Source organism: Brienomyrus brachyistius, chromosome 8, assembly GCF_023856365.1.
Source record: "Brienomyrus brachyistius isolate T26 chromosome 8, BBRACH_0.4, whole genome shotgun sequence".
NCBI lineage: Eukaryota > Metazoa > Chordata > Actinopteri > Osteoglossiformes > Mormyridae > Brienomyrus > Brienomyrus brachyistius.
In genome coordinates, this window is record NC_064540.1 from 5,495,763 (window position 1) to 5,511,763 (window position 16,001).

At 43.7% G+C, this 16,001-nt stretch overlaps 1 protein-coding gene across 3 annotated transcripts in view; it reads right to left on the reverse strand.

The window, feature by feature from the left end:
• slc4a8 (solute carrier family 4 member 8) overlaps nucleotides 1–15,310 on the reverse strand; it is a 41,792-nt gene extending 26,482 nt beyond the window's left edge. Inside the window, exon 1 of one of the 3 annotated variants that reach the window (XM_049023558.1) lies at nucleotides 14,892–15,310. In XM_049023558.1, coding sequence (XP_048879515.1) covers nucleotides 14,892–14,936 — 45 coding nt within the window. In that variant the 5' untranslated portion in view covers nucleotides 14,937–15,310. The remainder of the gene's footprint in view (nucleotides 1–14,891) is intronic. The other 2 variants (XM_049023560.1, XM_049023561.1) reach the window with 2 other exon arrangements.
• Between the last annotated feature and the right edge of the window lie 691 nt (nucleotides 15,311–16,001).

Sequence of the window (16,001 nt, forward strand, 5' to 3'; positions counted from 1 at the left end):
GTGCAGGATTTAAACTGCCGACCTTCTGATCACAGGCACAGCATCCAAACCCAGTGAAACACACCCCCCCTCCCCCAATACAGGATTGGGTGGGGGAAACAGACAAAAATAAAGGGAAGAAGGAGGGCGTGACCCTAAAAGAGGAAAACGAGCAGCCGGAGAGGACGGGACATGACTGCGGGCCCTGGAACAGCCATATCGATTGCCAAACCCATTTCCTGTCCCTCTGTCAGCCGGTTCTAGAGAGACGGCCCAAATTAAATGGGGCAGAAACCTGAGAGCACGGACAGGACAGATTCACGCAACCAAAACCTCAGACGGCAAGCTCCGGCGACCCACCGGCGAGATGCATGGGGCACCTTTGGTGAAATAAAAAAGTCTGTTATGCTGTCATGCTCAAAAATTACGCTTCATGTAATCCCATACGGAGCAGGGGTGCTCGCCACTGTGATGGATGATGTCGTCCCCAGGCAGGCTGTGCCGCCCTTGGCCAGGAGGGGGAGCACTCATTTTGGGGAAGTACAGTCACATGTCTGTCTGATTTAATGATTACTAGTGACTTGGCTTTGGTCCTGTTTCCCCCATCCCTGATAAATTCCCACAATTCCTTGCTGCAGAAAATAAATGGCTCTCATCAGACTTGAATAACACAGCCATTATACGTAGGAGGAAAGGCACGGTAATCGAAACAGATCACCTCAGGTGAATCATGTGAGTCAAAGCCAAAAACCAAGAAATTTACTTCAGATAAAAATGGCTCAATCCTGGCTTATTTGCTAGGTCTTTAAGTTAAAAAGCCATCTTTCTCCTGGTTATTGTGGCCAGGGTCACTTGGAGCCTCTCCCGGGAAGCACAGGGCAGTAGTACATCCTGGAGCAGAAATTCAAAAGGCACATGCATACTCCTGGCAATGCAGAAACACCGATTAGCCAGACCAAGAGGGGCAGAATCCAAATGCGTGACCCTGTAGATGTGAGACAGCAGTGTAGCCCACTGAGCCACCTAGGAATTAAGCCACACCTCCATAATATTATCATTTAATGTCGTTACTACATTATTATCCATTAATACTTTAACATAACTGGCAGAAAACTACACATACCTCTATATTTGCTCTGTTACATGACTGAAAATGATCAATCTCAGTATATACCATGTTGCTCCCATCCGGAACATCGCCCCCTACCTAGCAGGATCAAAACTGCACCTGGCGACCGAGATGCTTCACCCTGGACACAGTTAAATGTCCACATGGCTGACCGGTCATCAGGCCACATTCAACCTGAAAACTTTTCGTTTGCTCTCCTCTTATTAAATGCCCTTCCCCCCCCTCACTAAAGCAGTTGCCATGATGTGGTATGACTGCATAAATGCTTCTCTGGGGGTGTGTGTGTTCTTTCCATTATGCTATTCTTACATGCCAGAGGCCTCCCAGTTCTACAAGGCACCTTTATACGTTTCCCCCTTAGGAAATAATCAAATGAGGCCCACTGGGGTTTGTGCTAGAACCATCCTCTGCTGTGATGGAACAAAACCAGGTGAGAGAGGGACACCTGGTGCAGGATGTGGCCCCTGAGGGCCCTGTCGCCTGACTCAGGTCCCCACGTGCACAATCAAAGCATAACGTAACCTCTAGCGATCCGTCGCCTAAGATACGCTTGATAATCTTAAGTTTTTAAAACCGAATTGACTTTAGTACAACTGGCATGAAATCAGTAGCTAATTATCCTTTACAACCCATAATCTTCTCAGCTTTTGGCATTCCTGATGTGAGCTAATTTCACTTTCATTTGCCTGAATGTATTTCAGTCATCCAAGTGACTCTCTGTAAAAAATGTGCGTAAATTAGAATCGTTTTATGTAACAGATGCTAAAGGCCCAAAATAACTTCTATATGCAAGGGGATTTAAGGGAATCTTGAGTATAGATGGTTTTTTTTTCTACAGTGACTTTGTATTTTCCTACATGAAAAATAGTTGTAATTCATATTCATTAGCTTGTCAGAATTATAGGCGCTGAACTAGCTGGGTGACCTTGAAAGACAATTTTTAACATTCTTTGGGTACTCAGCTCTAGGGTGTCACAGTGGCACAGTGCTTAGTTCTGTCACCTCACTCCTCTGGGACCGGGGTTTGAGTCTCATCCAGGATTCTAGGTGTGTGGAGTTTGGTTATTCTCCCTGTGTTGTTGTGGGGTTTCCCCCCACAGTCCAAAAACATGCTGAAGCTAATTGGAGTAACCAGATTGCCTGCAGTTGTGTGTATATGTGTGTGTGCCCTTGTGTTGGGTTGGTGCCCTTGTGTTGGGTTGGTGCCCTGTGTTGGGTTGGCACCCCATCCAGAGTTGTTCCCTGCCTTATGCCCGTAGGCTTTGCAACCCTGACTACGGACAAGTGCTTTCAGGAAATGGATGGATACTCAGCCCCGGCAATGAAAATTTAGACACATTTAGTTAAGGTTTAAGCATTGCAGTGGATCTGTATGCATATTTGTTACCAAATTCCAGAAGTTTCTCTGCTCTCCCTCTGGGGCTAATCACACCATTTGTTCATGTTTGTAGGGGGCTGTACAGCCATCAGCTCCTGGCCGGACGCGATTCCCTTCAGCGGACCCAAGGCTACAGCTGGCATTGGTTTGTGTGGCGATTGTGAAACAGTGACGTTAATCCTCGTCGGCAGCGTTATCAGCGCAGACCACAAGCCAGATGGGCGACTGAGCTTTAGTTTTGGGCGGTCTGTAGTCCTCAGCTAGGCTCTGAGTGCCCTCCTGGAACCTAAGTAGATTAAACTCTGGAACTCTCTGCTCAGTGTGGGTCAGACTGGGGCATGAACAATGAAAAAAAGGACCTGTTATTGTGATTTTCGTGCCACAGGAATGTGCCAAAAAGCAATGTCAGACTGAAGACTGAGACTGACGTCAGTCCCCATCTGGTGGAAGCAAGAAAAAACTACTAGCGTCCGTATTTAACCTCAAACCTCTGGTGTCCAGTGAGCCCTCCTCCCTCTCTGTAGTGCATTTCGTGTTATGGCTCCTAGAGTTTTATTTACAAACAGGAACTGGTCGCAGCAAAAGGTATTCTGGACCTTTGTTGCATCGCAATGGGTGGAATGTCGTCATTTGTGTTGCTAGGTTACGGAGCCAATTGCAAGCTCCGCAACGAGAGTGAATGGGTACCATCCATCCGCGTGTTCTACCCAGAATCCTCCCTCTCCAGTCTTGGCCAGCCAGTGTTAGGGACAGCATACATTCAAATTACGGCTCACGGCAAACATCCAACTCTATGTGAAGGTCATGACACAAGGAATCAGAGCTTAAGTGCTTAAGCAGTGATTGCATAGATCTGGGATATTTCTCTAGTCATGTTTCTATGGTTCATGCCTCGGGGGGGGGGGGGGGGGGGGGCTTTGAAGGGGCAATTTGACATGTTAGAATAAAAAATAGTGACAATATATCATGATATCCTCAGGCGCGCCATCCTGAGATTCATCTGGAATGTGTGTGTATAAAACTGAGCCAGCTACTGTCAGCGTAGCCAAAACCTCAAGCTTCACTGTAGTACTGGCTGCGCGGCTGGGGCAAGCCGATAGCTTTGGCCCGTGCTTAGAAAAGCTGGTTTTAAGAAACGATTTGTATTTAATCACTCTTCCCCCTCTCGCATCAGCTCACGGGAAGTCCTTCATTTGCCCGTGAGGCTGATGTATTCTCACTAATTAATGAGCCATAACAGCCAGGCCAAACAGCACCGGGAACATAGACGACTGTTCTGAGGAGGACTGACTCGCGGGGATATACTAAGCCAGTGTAAAGTGCAGCCCACCCTGTTCTTGATGCCGGGCAGTCAAAGGTCCCCGTCGGCTGTTCTGAGGTGCAGCAAGCAAAGTTGCCGTACTGCCAAACTTCACCATTTAAATGGAAAATTGGCTGTGGTGTAAAAGTGGCCGACCAGCTCCATGTACACGTGGCCTGCGCTTGCTGCCTGTCTTCATGTGGCTTTCCTCTGGGTACATGCACTTCCTCCCGCAGCTGACAAACATAACGTTTGGCGTTTAAATTCCCTAAAAATATCCCCTGTGCAAGCTGTCATCATGAATGAATCTGAGCTAATGGTTAATGACATCTGCAACCAGGGCAGTGCTGGAGATTTTGGGCCCCACGAAAGCGTGTCATTTTGGGGTCCTCAACCCAGACCAATCCAATTATATTTGAACATTTTTAGGGCCCCTGTTAGTCATCCTAACTTTCCCCCCTTTAAGGCCCCCCTGAGATACACAAAACATAAAGGAGGCAAGGCAGCCTGTAACTGTAAAGCACGTACAAAATCCAACCAAGTATAACACTTCCTGTCTGCAGAATATCAGCCACCAGTCTGAACTTCCTGTCTCAACCCAAGTCTTTTGCCCAACTGCATCATGTTAAAAAAAAAAAAAAAAACAAACTGCGGAAGTCTAGACCAATTTAGGGTAGCGAAGATTAAGATCAGGCACCCAGCATGACGCAATGACTTAATGAGTCTGAGGCAGAGCCCGGTGCTGTGTCTGCAGATACCAGGCACTAGGGGGCGTTGGTACCTTGGCACCAAGGGGCATTATCTGTTTCTGTGGGCCTAAAACTCAAATTCTAATGTCCACAAGTAAGCAACAGGCACCAAATGAGAGTCCAGCATCTCAGACCCTGCGGTCTGTGGACAGAAACCGGCACAATCGGAGTCCAATTAAACAGCAGATGGCAGGAAATGACTGGCTTGAAAAATGATCTCTCTGCCTGTTACATAAGTAGTTTAAGGCCAGATTAATATCGAATAAAGTAAAAAGAAAAAACAACAAGCATGAAGACCAATAGTAAGGTGAATACTCAACGCACAAGACACAAGTCAACACTAGATGACTGAACTAATCATTTTCACCGAATCTCTGTAATTCACAGAGATCACATCCATGATCCATTACGAATGAACCCAGCAAATGAACATTCCGCTGCTTCCTTATTTTATTTTCACCCAAAAATTATTGCCATAAAACAGTATCTTACTTAAAAGCAGTTACGCAGACAGTGGTATTTTCCTCAGGCAAGCAGAAGTGACAGAAATGCTTGTCCCTCGCACTCTCGGGGGCTTAATAACATCTTCACGGGTGTCTCGCGGTATCGAAAAAGGCCCCAGAATGGCGGAAATGAGCAGAACACTTCTGCCGGTGACGCCTTCAGAAAGGATATTAAATTAAAACCGATCGTCAATATCTTAGCGGACACATTTCTGAATCGAAATGCTGGATCCCAGAAATCCAAGTGCTTAATTCATGTACGTCATTTTAAAAAGGCAGCATCCTCAGACACATCATCTGTGTTTCATCTGTTCGCACGTTTGAATGAAACCCATTGGTAATACTCTACTTAAAGCAGTAATCATAATGCACTATAGATACACCATAGACACTATATAAGCCATTATAATGCATTATGAAAGTATCCATAGTGCATTATAGATGATAATTCCATAGAACGTTCATAGTGCATAATAAACATAGCTATAATGTTAAGCCTTTTTATAAGTAGTTATAGCCATGTCTATAATACTTTATGAATGCATTATAATGCATTACTTAGGTATATACAGTATGATGCTTTAACTAAAGTGTTACCAACCCATTTACTATGCAACATAATACCAGAAAGTAGACATATTCTATAATAAATAAATCCTTACATAAAGCTTATAAAAGACAGTAAAAATACTTGTCTAAGATGGATTTATTTATTTGATTACGTGGTTGTCATGCCCGGCTCGTACGATCCTCGTGTGTGCCACGCCCCCCTGATTATCCACGTGTGCTTCCCTGATCGTACCCAGCTGTCTAGTTATTTTGATCAGTCCTGTCTATTTAAGTCCAAGTCTTGCCTGTGTCCCTTGTCCGTCATTGATGTTAGTAGATGTCCGTGCTCCTGCTCTGTCCTGCCCGTCCCGCTCCTTTTAATGAACCCCGAATTCTGCCTGCTCGCCTGCCTGCTCGCCTCATCCGTTTTCACGGATTGTGACAGTGGTATGTTTTCAATCATTTCTAGTCGATTAATACTGAACTAGGGGACAAAAAAGAGCTGTTATTCTCAGCCGCGCAAGTTTATTTAAAAAGAATATTATTGAAGTCCACGATGAAGCTCATCCAAAGGTGTCACGGTGGTTTGATAGCCGGTGCCTCGGCCTTATGCCTCTGTGGTAGCTGTTCTGAACCCAGCTTGGCGTGTGGAACACACACCTTCTCCTCATAGTCACCTGGTCTTCTACTGGGGAATGACTGCAACGCTAATTGTGCAAACATGTTCTTGCGAAAGGCTCTGTAATGGCTCCGCGTGGGGATTCGCTGATCTCTGTTGCCATGGTGAGTGATCAACATCCCTGGGCCTATACATAACCCAGTTAATGAAGCCCAGCTGGCCCATGTTAGCTTAAATATCTTGTTTAAGTTACTTATAGGGTCAGACGGGTGCACGGGGGGGGGGGGGCGTTTGGTGAATGGGAAGAGAGGGGCTTGTCTAGCAACCCCCCCTAAAGGTACACAGGGTTGAGTTGCTAATGTTTATTTCCATATTTCTGTTCACATTTAAACATTCCTGTTCTGGCTTTAAATATCAGACACTTACAAATTACTCACTCCACATTTCACGGTTTTTCATATTTGTATATTTGGGGTAAGATATCTTATTAATATACAGTTACATATTAGGAAACTGAAAAAATTGCATGTTCCAGATGGCCTCTCGAGGCAACACTGGCTATTTCAGGCTTATCTGTTGATTGAAACTACTGGGTACCCAACATCATTCCTGATGAAAACTTGTGCCCCTATAATTCCCAATTAATCTTACCCCCCCCCACCCCCCGCGTGCCCTGTGGCAGTACTCAGTAACTCATGCCCGAAGTTTAACAGGATCCACATTCATCTAGGTGGTAATTGCAAATATACAGGTCACAGCTCGCTGAAAAGAAAGACTGCTCTATTTGCCATTTGCACAAGTACAGGTACATGCATCTCTTCACATATCCCATCATGCTCTCTGTTGAAACATACACACACATTTAACACTGAGGGATCTGAGCTCAGGGTATCCTGGAGCATTTTTTTTGGGGGGGGGGGGGGGGTTTAAGGGCCCAAGGGATATGTGACTATAGTCCTGAGGCTCATTCTTCCAATCACAGGCGCAGTGGCGTAACACCCACTAAGCCACACGACGCCCCGACCCCCAAAGAGAGAAGGATATGGCAGTAATGGCTGCCAATCAATGTAAGTATATAGTTAAAAGATGCTCACATCCATCTGCTTCCCTTATTTTTTTATAAATGTAATTTCGTCCCAGTGTCTTGATGTGGGAGAGGTTCTTGCTTCCATCCGCCCAGCTGTGGTGAGACTGACCTCCACATCATGTTCGATTTGGTCGGGCATCTTGGAGGCCTCCTACAGACCTCTGAAAGCCCCGCAGGTTTTTGCCGATGGGCCGTGAAGGACACATGGGTTATTCTGCAGCGCGCAAACAAAGCGAGCCAGCTGGCAGACAGTGCACTAGAGAAGCATGCATCCTGGTACCCTTCCTCCAGGGGACTCAGCTGGGTCACGGTGGGGTGGTTTGGACAGTCAAGAGGAACCTGTTGGAGGAAACTAGGCAAAAGTCTGGAAACACTTACGACCAACACACACATTGTGTGTGTGTGTGTGTGTGTGTGTATATATATATATATATATATATATATATATATAAAGAATTTGCTGTAATAGAACTGTATATCATTTACTATATGTGTCGTTGTACTGCGAAAATGATCAGTTTTCACAGGTCAAATTGCCAGACAAATATATTACCTCTGTGTAATTGACTTATCTCTATTATCACTGTTTCAGATCATGAAAGAAACAAACTGGGAGAATCGGATTAAATTAAAGGATTGTTTATGAGCGATGCACTGTGCTTTGGCACATTCCTGAACTGGTCAGTATTTTAGTGGGGGGGGAAACGGAAATGCAATGGGCCTTTTGAGAAGCAAATCACCCTGTTGCAATGCAAATGATCTACTTAGAAAGTGAACAGATACACAGTTTACATGTGAGACACTGAACTGCAAAAGTAGTTCTGAGCTGGCAACGCCGGCCTGACTCATTTTTGAAAGTGTTCTGCTGGACCTCATTTTCGTTTCGCAGTGAGAGCGCTGTGTCTTTTCCGTTTACAGAGCTTTCCTTTTAAGAACCTGGCCAGGGGAAACTGAAATTTAAGGCCCGTCCAGTTGAATCAGAATTTAAAAAAAATACTGTGCATGGCAACTGCGCTAGTCGGGGGTTTTTGCACAGTTTTCACGGTGAGAATGAGAGACGGGAAAAAAATGGCCGGCAAGGCTGACGAGGAAGCCTGGTGTTTAGAGCTTCCCATGATGAGCTGGTCTCTCCAGTCACTCGGACAGATCGCAGGGTCAGTCTCCTTACCGCCTGTGAAGCGCCCCCCGCCCCCCTCCCCCGCCCCCCCTCCCCCGACCCCCCATCAGCACGTTGCCTGAACAGTGCAGCCACTGAAGTGTCAATGAACTGTCATGTCCAGACAGCCAAAGAGTGCCCAAAAGTGCCCCCCTCTCCACTAAGGTCCACACAGCTCAGTCACAACGGCAGTTCTACCACAGGAAACCCCAGTAGCTGACTCAGTACATCTCTGAGCAAAAGTACTTAAATGAAAAAAAAAGCAGAAATCTCAGAGCCTCTCATGACTGTTTTGGTGAAAGGAAAACCACGAATGAAACGTCCGGAGGGACAATTTGATTTGTGCTTGTCACTGAAGCTAGCTAGGCTCTCGACCGGGAGCCCGTGCCGTACATGAAATCGCTGGGGAAGAGGGGCTGAGGGGGTGGGAATTGAGTTGCAGCCACATGTAGCATGAGTCATGCAGCTGCTACATGCCGCTTAGGCTCTCTCTAGCTTCATCACTCAGCCTCTTCCCGGAACGGCAGACAGGGCCTTCAAAGTGACAGAACAGAGGCGTGGAGACAAAGTGAGACCGCAGCAGTGTGTCCAGGTGCCTGAAAGGAGTCACATGCAGGTGTCTCACATACACAGACTCACACACACACACAGACACACACACACACACACACAGACTCTCTCACACACACAGACACACACAGACTCATACACACACACACACAGACTCTCTCACACACACACACATACAAACAGACACATATACACACAGACACACACACGCATACACACACACAGACTCGCACACACACATACAGACACACACACATACACACACAAACACACACAGACCTGTAATCATACCTTTGTGAGGACCACGCATTCATTTCTATAAGAAAAATGCTAATGTTGACTATGACAACCTTAACACCTACCCAGCCCTAACTATAACCATAAGTAACTAAACAAAATACAAATGTTTTTTGATTGCAGTCACAGATTCTCAGGAAACTGATCCCCATAAGATCAGAAAAAACAGTATTCGTCACGTTGTGGGAACATTTGGTCCCCACAAAGTACATTATATCTGAACCACAGAAACACAGAAAGAACACATGAGCCTCATGGCAAGCATGGGATGTCGTTGTAAGCAAGAAGCACTGACTTTGATAAATATTAGATGTAGTGCAAGTTTCTTAGAGAGCGCATAAGCAGGCATGGTGATAGTGCAAAATATCCAGACATGTACGTGGGTGTGAACAGCCAAGATGTTCTGATCCCAATTTGCATGTTAGGCTCTGGGGAAATGTCAAATTTCCGATTTGCCTCCCTGCTTTTAAATGTCCGGTTTCCTGTGTTCTGAAGTGAAAGTAAAACTGAGAAAGGGAGAGCCATAAAATGAAGCAGGGGAGGTTGCCAGATAGGCAGACAGAGAGAGAGAGAGAGAGAGAGAGAGAGAGAGAGAGACAGGCATGCAGACAGACAGGCATGCAGAGAGAGAGAGACAGGCAGGCAGACAGGAAGATTTGGTGTGAATTATGGATAGGCTGCTAGACAAGTTATGAGCTTCACTGTATTGGATGAAATGTGCAGGATGGGATGTCACTGATGTGCACTCCACACTTTCTGAAGTTTGACTTTCTTTAAATAACACATTTTTTGCCATTTGTACAAGTACATTGGAATGCTTCTTTTCACATAGTCCATCTCGTAGGCGTACACACACGCAGAGGAGAGTGAAGCTAGGGGTATGAGTAGAGGGTCAGCCATTTATCTGGTACCCTGTGAGCAGTCTGGAATTAAGGGTTTTGCTCAAGGACCCAAAACAGCATCAGTCTGCTGGACCTGGGATTCAAACCAAAAACCTTCTGATCGTGGACACAGTGTTTAAACCCACAGGTCACACATCATCTGACTATGTACAAATGTAGCCATTTTTCTGTTTTGGTGAATAACAAACCTTTATTTACCTTACCGTACACCGGTCGTTAATAAAGTAGGTATGAGTAGGACTGTGAACGAGGCGATTCCTTAAGATCTGGGGCCATGTCTATGAAGATGAACTAACTGCTCCTGAAGTAAGCCCACGTGTACACAGTTACATGGATGACAGGATGCGTTTTTAATAATGGCATCCTATAAAGAGAGTTTGCAGACCTGATGGTGTGTTTTTATTGGGCAGTGTGTTGGTGGGGTTACGTGTCCTAATGGATAAGCCATCAGCCTGTAGAATTGACGATTGTGGGTTCAAGCCCAATCGGAGTCAGTCTTGCATTTCATGTTCATTAAGTGTCATTTGCCTAAAATGGTGTTTCCCAACCCAGTCTTCAGGGGCCCTGAGATGGTCCATTTTTTCGCTCCCTCTCAGCTCCCGGCCAATGAAGAACAATGAATTCTGTGAGCTGTGAGGAAGCAAAAACTGGAATGTTTGGGAGTCCCCAAGGTCTGGGTTGAGAAACACTGACCTAGAACATGAGGCCTGAAACCTCAAAATGGTTCAGGCCTACAGGGCCCTAAGGGCCCTGGGATAGATTCTTGTCCTGACATTGTGTGTCGAGTTTCTGTTCATTTGGGTTTTCCTCCTGCATTTGGGGAAAAGCAATCTGGTGAATTTGTCTTTCTAATATATCTGTGTATGTGTGTGAGACTTTAATGAACCATCATCCCATCTGGGATAGGTTTCTGTCTCAGGTTTGTCCCTAAGTGAAAGCACATTGTGAAGTGTCCCCACCAATGACACCAAAGGGCGGGGCTTCCACTTGCTGACTGGTGTAATTCACATCACTCTGCTCTGTGGCAGCAGGCCGACCTGTCACCAGACTCGCATCACAAACAGTCCTGGTTCTGGGATGGCAGTGAGCTCACAGCTCACGACACGCTTTTTATTTTAGCACATTTGGAATCACATGAAACTCAACGTGGCAAAGACTGACATAAGTAGAGCATGCTGAAATTTGAAAACAACATTTAAATCAATGGAAAATGCTAATGATAGGGGTTAGGGAGAAACAGTTTAATCAGCCCAGGAAGGCACTAAAAAAATAACATAATATCAAGGTTGTACCCTTTATTCAGCAAAATAATTTCATCAAAAACCAAATGACCAGGTAACCATTCTCATTTACCACTGTCACATCACACCTCATGTTTTAGAATGTCATTAATAGCTTGCCATAGAGATTGTGGTTCATGAACAGCCCATTCCAAATGTTCCTGATCTTCATTCCTACTTCTTCTCTGTCCATTGAAGTATGTAATGGAGCTAGAATTACCTCAGTTGACCCTCAACTGTTAATGTTCCATAATATGGTTTATACCCAGAAAAATAAATGGCCTAAATTAGTCAGTGTAATCGGGCCTGGGATCTCAGTTATCCTGGCAGTTAGAGGATCTGAACCCACAACCTCCTGGACACAGGCACAAACCCCTGTGTCTGTTGTTGTGGCACCAGTTTCACACACCAGGGAAAATGACATCTCCGAATTCTGTGGTTAGCTGGTGGTGATTCTTGACGCCTGTTTGTTCTTGAGATTTATGCCGCTTTGGTCATTGGGGGAAACAAACATTCACTCTGCTTCACTCTGCCAGCATGTTTTGAGATGCCCAATTGTACTGACTGATACAGCACAGCTCTGAAGTCACCTCATAATGTGAATAATACTCAAAAACCTTTACGTTAATGTGGAATAATGTGAACAGTGCAGTAGCCTTATATACCTCCAGGATTGAGGGGGGGGGTCTAGGCCCCTCCCTGGGAATGTGCCTGTTTGCATAGCTTTCCATCCCCTGTGAGTTCCTCCTGCATTTCCTCTGCGTACTCTGGCTTCCACCTGCAGTCCGAAAGCATGTAGTTAAGTGAATCCGTGTCACTGAATTGCCTGTTGTGTGAGTGTGAGTGTGTGTCCTGTGATGGACCAGCATCCTGTCTGCAGTGTCCCCATGTTTCCGGGGATGTGCTCCAGGCTCACGGCAACCCTGCCTTGAATAAGCAGCACGGAAGACGGATGGACAGAGTAATGAAATGAGGGCATCCTCCAGAAACAGCTGGGGGCTCAAATAATACCCACTTCTCTTTTAGCAGCTGAAAGTCACATAAGACAGTGCAGGTAGTTTATACTAATTATAGTGATCTTTTGATTTATTTTACTGTATTTATATTTTAAGTCCAACACAAATATTAAGGAGGATGTGAAGAGAAACAGTTTAAAAAAGAATCTGTACTACATTAAACTGTTCCTGCTACATGTAAACTAAAGCGACAGAGGGGGAGAAATGTGTGAATCACATAGAAAAGCCTTTCAAATGGAGATTAACCCCAAACTCACACAACCAGCACTGCTTTCATAATAATGTCAGCATATTCCCATTCTGCTAGCATATATTTAATTCAGTTTTTCTTGTTTGATATATATATATATATATATATATATATATATATATATATATATATATATATATATATATATATATATATATATATATATATACAATACACAACAACGAAATACTACAACCGCACGATATCCTTTCAGCAAAACAGTTTTTGAAACAAGCAAGCAAACTCTTTGGATATTACAATAATTTACTTCATAAGCGGACCTGCGTTCCCTTTATTATTTCCGTGATTCGATGGAAAATGGATATAGTACTTAAAGTTCAGCATCGGATAAGGGGATGCGCTAAAACAAGGCAATACCTTTAAAGTCACCTATGATAACGTTTGATCGTCATTTATATGATGCATATACATCTGTTTTTTTTTTTAACAATTTTTTAACAATACTATAGCCAATCACAGCTGTACGGCATCTTGTAAGGCAAGATACAACGATAGTAGCAGTCTTTCATCTGGTGATTAAATATTTTAGCTGCAACAATGCTTAGGCAATTAAACACGTCTCAGGCAATTAAAAGATATTGCCAAGATTTTTTTTTTATTCTGGACAAATAATAGCTATTTCTCCCATTAATTTTATTTAAACTTGTAAGGCAGCAAACACGTTTCACAGGCTTGTGGTGGGTGTTATTAAAAAGAAGAGAACTGACTAAAAAAGACAAGCTGCCACGGTTTCAGATTAATATTGTATTATTTCGAGTATTTCGCATGCGACATAACTGCTTGTTTATAAACGACTAGTTCCTAATTATACTAATATCCAACAACGGTGTGTAACCGCTGATCTTGCTAAGTATATATATATATATATATATATTTATTTTCTTTTATTTCCGCCGGCTATGTTTCCCATACATCATTTACGATTAGGTCACCTTTTTCATTTTGTTTTTCAAATTGCCTGTTCTGATCACCGTGTCCGCAGCTGACCGTCTGACCACAAATCCAATCGTTCACAAATCTTAGACAGTAGCATTAATGTCCTTATATTTGAACTGTTGTGGGTCTTCTCGACCCCGCGCAGATTTTACGTTTGTAGACCTAAATGTAGGCTACAGTTCAATCTGAATGCCGTCACCAAAATTCAATATAACGAGAAAGGCGAAGGATGACATTCCAAGGTCACTGACAACATCGCCAACAAACCGCAACCACCTCACAAAGACATAGAAGGTGTAACACATCAAGATTTACAAATTCAATTCATTCACACAAGCTGATCTAATAGCTACTAAATATTTTCCGTTAACCCCGCAGAGCTCATTACAGCAAACTGACACTGACTGAAGCCATGCCTGCATCTGCAACACGCCGGATGTACTAATATTTATTTAGCCTACGTCCGTTTCAAAGATTCCAAACACTAAATTGTCTGCTTTTGTTCCTTCATTCGATCAACCAGATTACTCAAGCATGCCAGAAAACATTTACTAATATATCTTATATGCCGGTATATAAAGATGCGGCTAGATGCATTATAAGACGTTTAATGTCTTATAAATCATTGTTAGCTCACAGAGCCATTGAATGTCATTTTGGCTTCTGCTGCACGTGCCGGCGCTTCACATACACGCACAAAACCAGACGAACCCGCGCGCACAGCGTTCGCAACATATAATCACAAGCGGATACAATCTGTAAAAGCGGCCAAGCGCACGTGCACCGTCTCGCGATCAAATACGATCAAATGGGAACCGGTTCAAGCAACGGTGCTGCACTACAGACTGCATGTAGGAAACACATAAAATAAAGGCTGCCAAAACAGCACTAGCCCCCGAGGCCGGTGTATCGGGCTGCGTGTAGCAGGTGAATAGCAAGATACGTATCTGCATGTTCAGTTTCCACCATCGCATAATAGGATCATGACATTCTCTGCTGCAAAAGCAAGTTCAGTAGTTGCAATTCAGTTTATTTAAACGATTATTTCAGATACAGTTACGATGACGCTTGAGAAATGTCGATATATATACATAGGGTAGGCTAGGATGAGGAAGCCGGCTACATATTATGTAAATATCATAAGAATTAAAAGATAATGTTGCACTTTACCTGGTAGCTTAAAATGCTCTCGGGATCGTTGTTTCCAGCAGGCATTTCAACAGCAGAGCTAATCAATAAAACCTGTATAAGAACTCAGCTGGTGAGTCTAAGCGGTGAAGCAGGGTAATATGATTAATTCTGGATGCTAGAAGCTGTAAAATATGTTTCCAGCGTACAGCATATGTACTGTTAGATGTTCCTTCCTCACATATTAAGGACCGCACTCGGTTTGGAAACTATCATCAGTGTTTTCTCCTAGTTTGTCTTTTGAAAGTGTTTTTGTGTTTCTCGTGCGCTAGCGCCGAATTTCTCTTTTCCAGAAAGGAGCACAGTCTAGTGAAGGCAGCATCACTCAAGCTTCGACCAATGGGAGCTTGCCGGACAGCGACGCATTGCTGTTGCTAAACTGATGGCTTGATCATAGGCGGCTCGGCTGAAGGCAATATATATACAAAAGGTGTTTCTTTTTTTTGTACCGCCCAAGTGAAGCTGAAATAATACTTTAAAGACTGCGCATTCCTAATGATTATTTATTATTTTCTAATTAAATCAACTTTCAATAAATACTTATATATATATATCCTACTCAAGCATTAGTATATAGTCCCTAAACATGAAGTAATCTGATGTGATAAACGTTTAATATTGGGCTACTTGCGCCTTAAAATAAGCTGTTCCAAAGTTGCCTAAAGAATCATTCCAATGTCTTTTTGGAAATTTGAAATACTATACTTTGTTAATGTTTGATCAGTGTCCCTTACACAACATACAAAAAGCCAAGGTGATATTTTAAAAGCATTAACAAAATCAAAGCTCCACTTTACAAAAATTCACCTTCCAGAGACTTTTCTTCTATGAAATCAGAGGGCAAAAAATGTTTATTTGAATGCATTAGTAAAATGTAAGCATTCTGAATATATCCTACTGTATGAGTATATTTGTGTGTGTGTGTGTGTGGGGGGGGGGCGGCAGTTACAACACTATTTCTAATGTGCCAGCCCATGATTTATGTTGAATGCAAGTACATATCATATAGCACCCTCATGTGTCTGAAATAAAAATCACTTTTAAATGTATCCAACAAAGAACGATTTCTAGTTACTTTTTAGACACAATCAA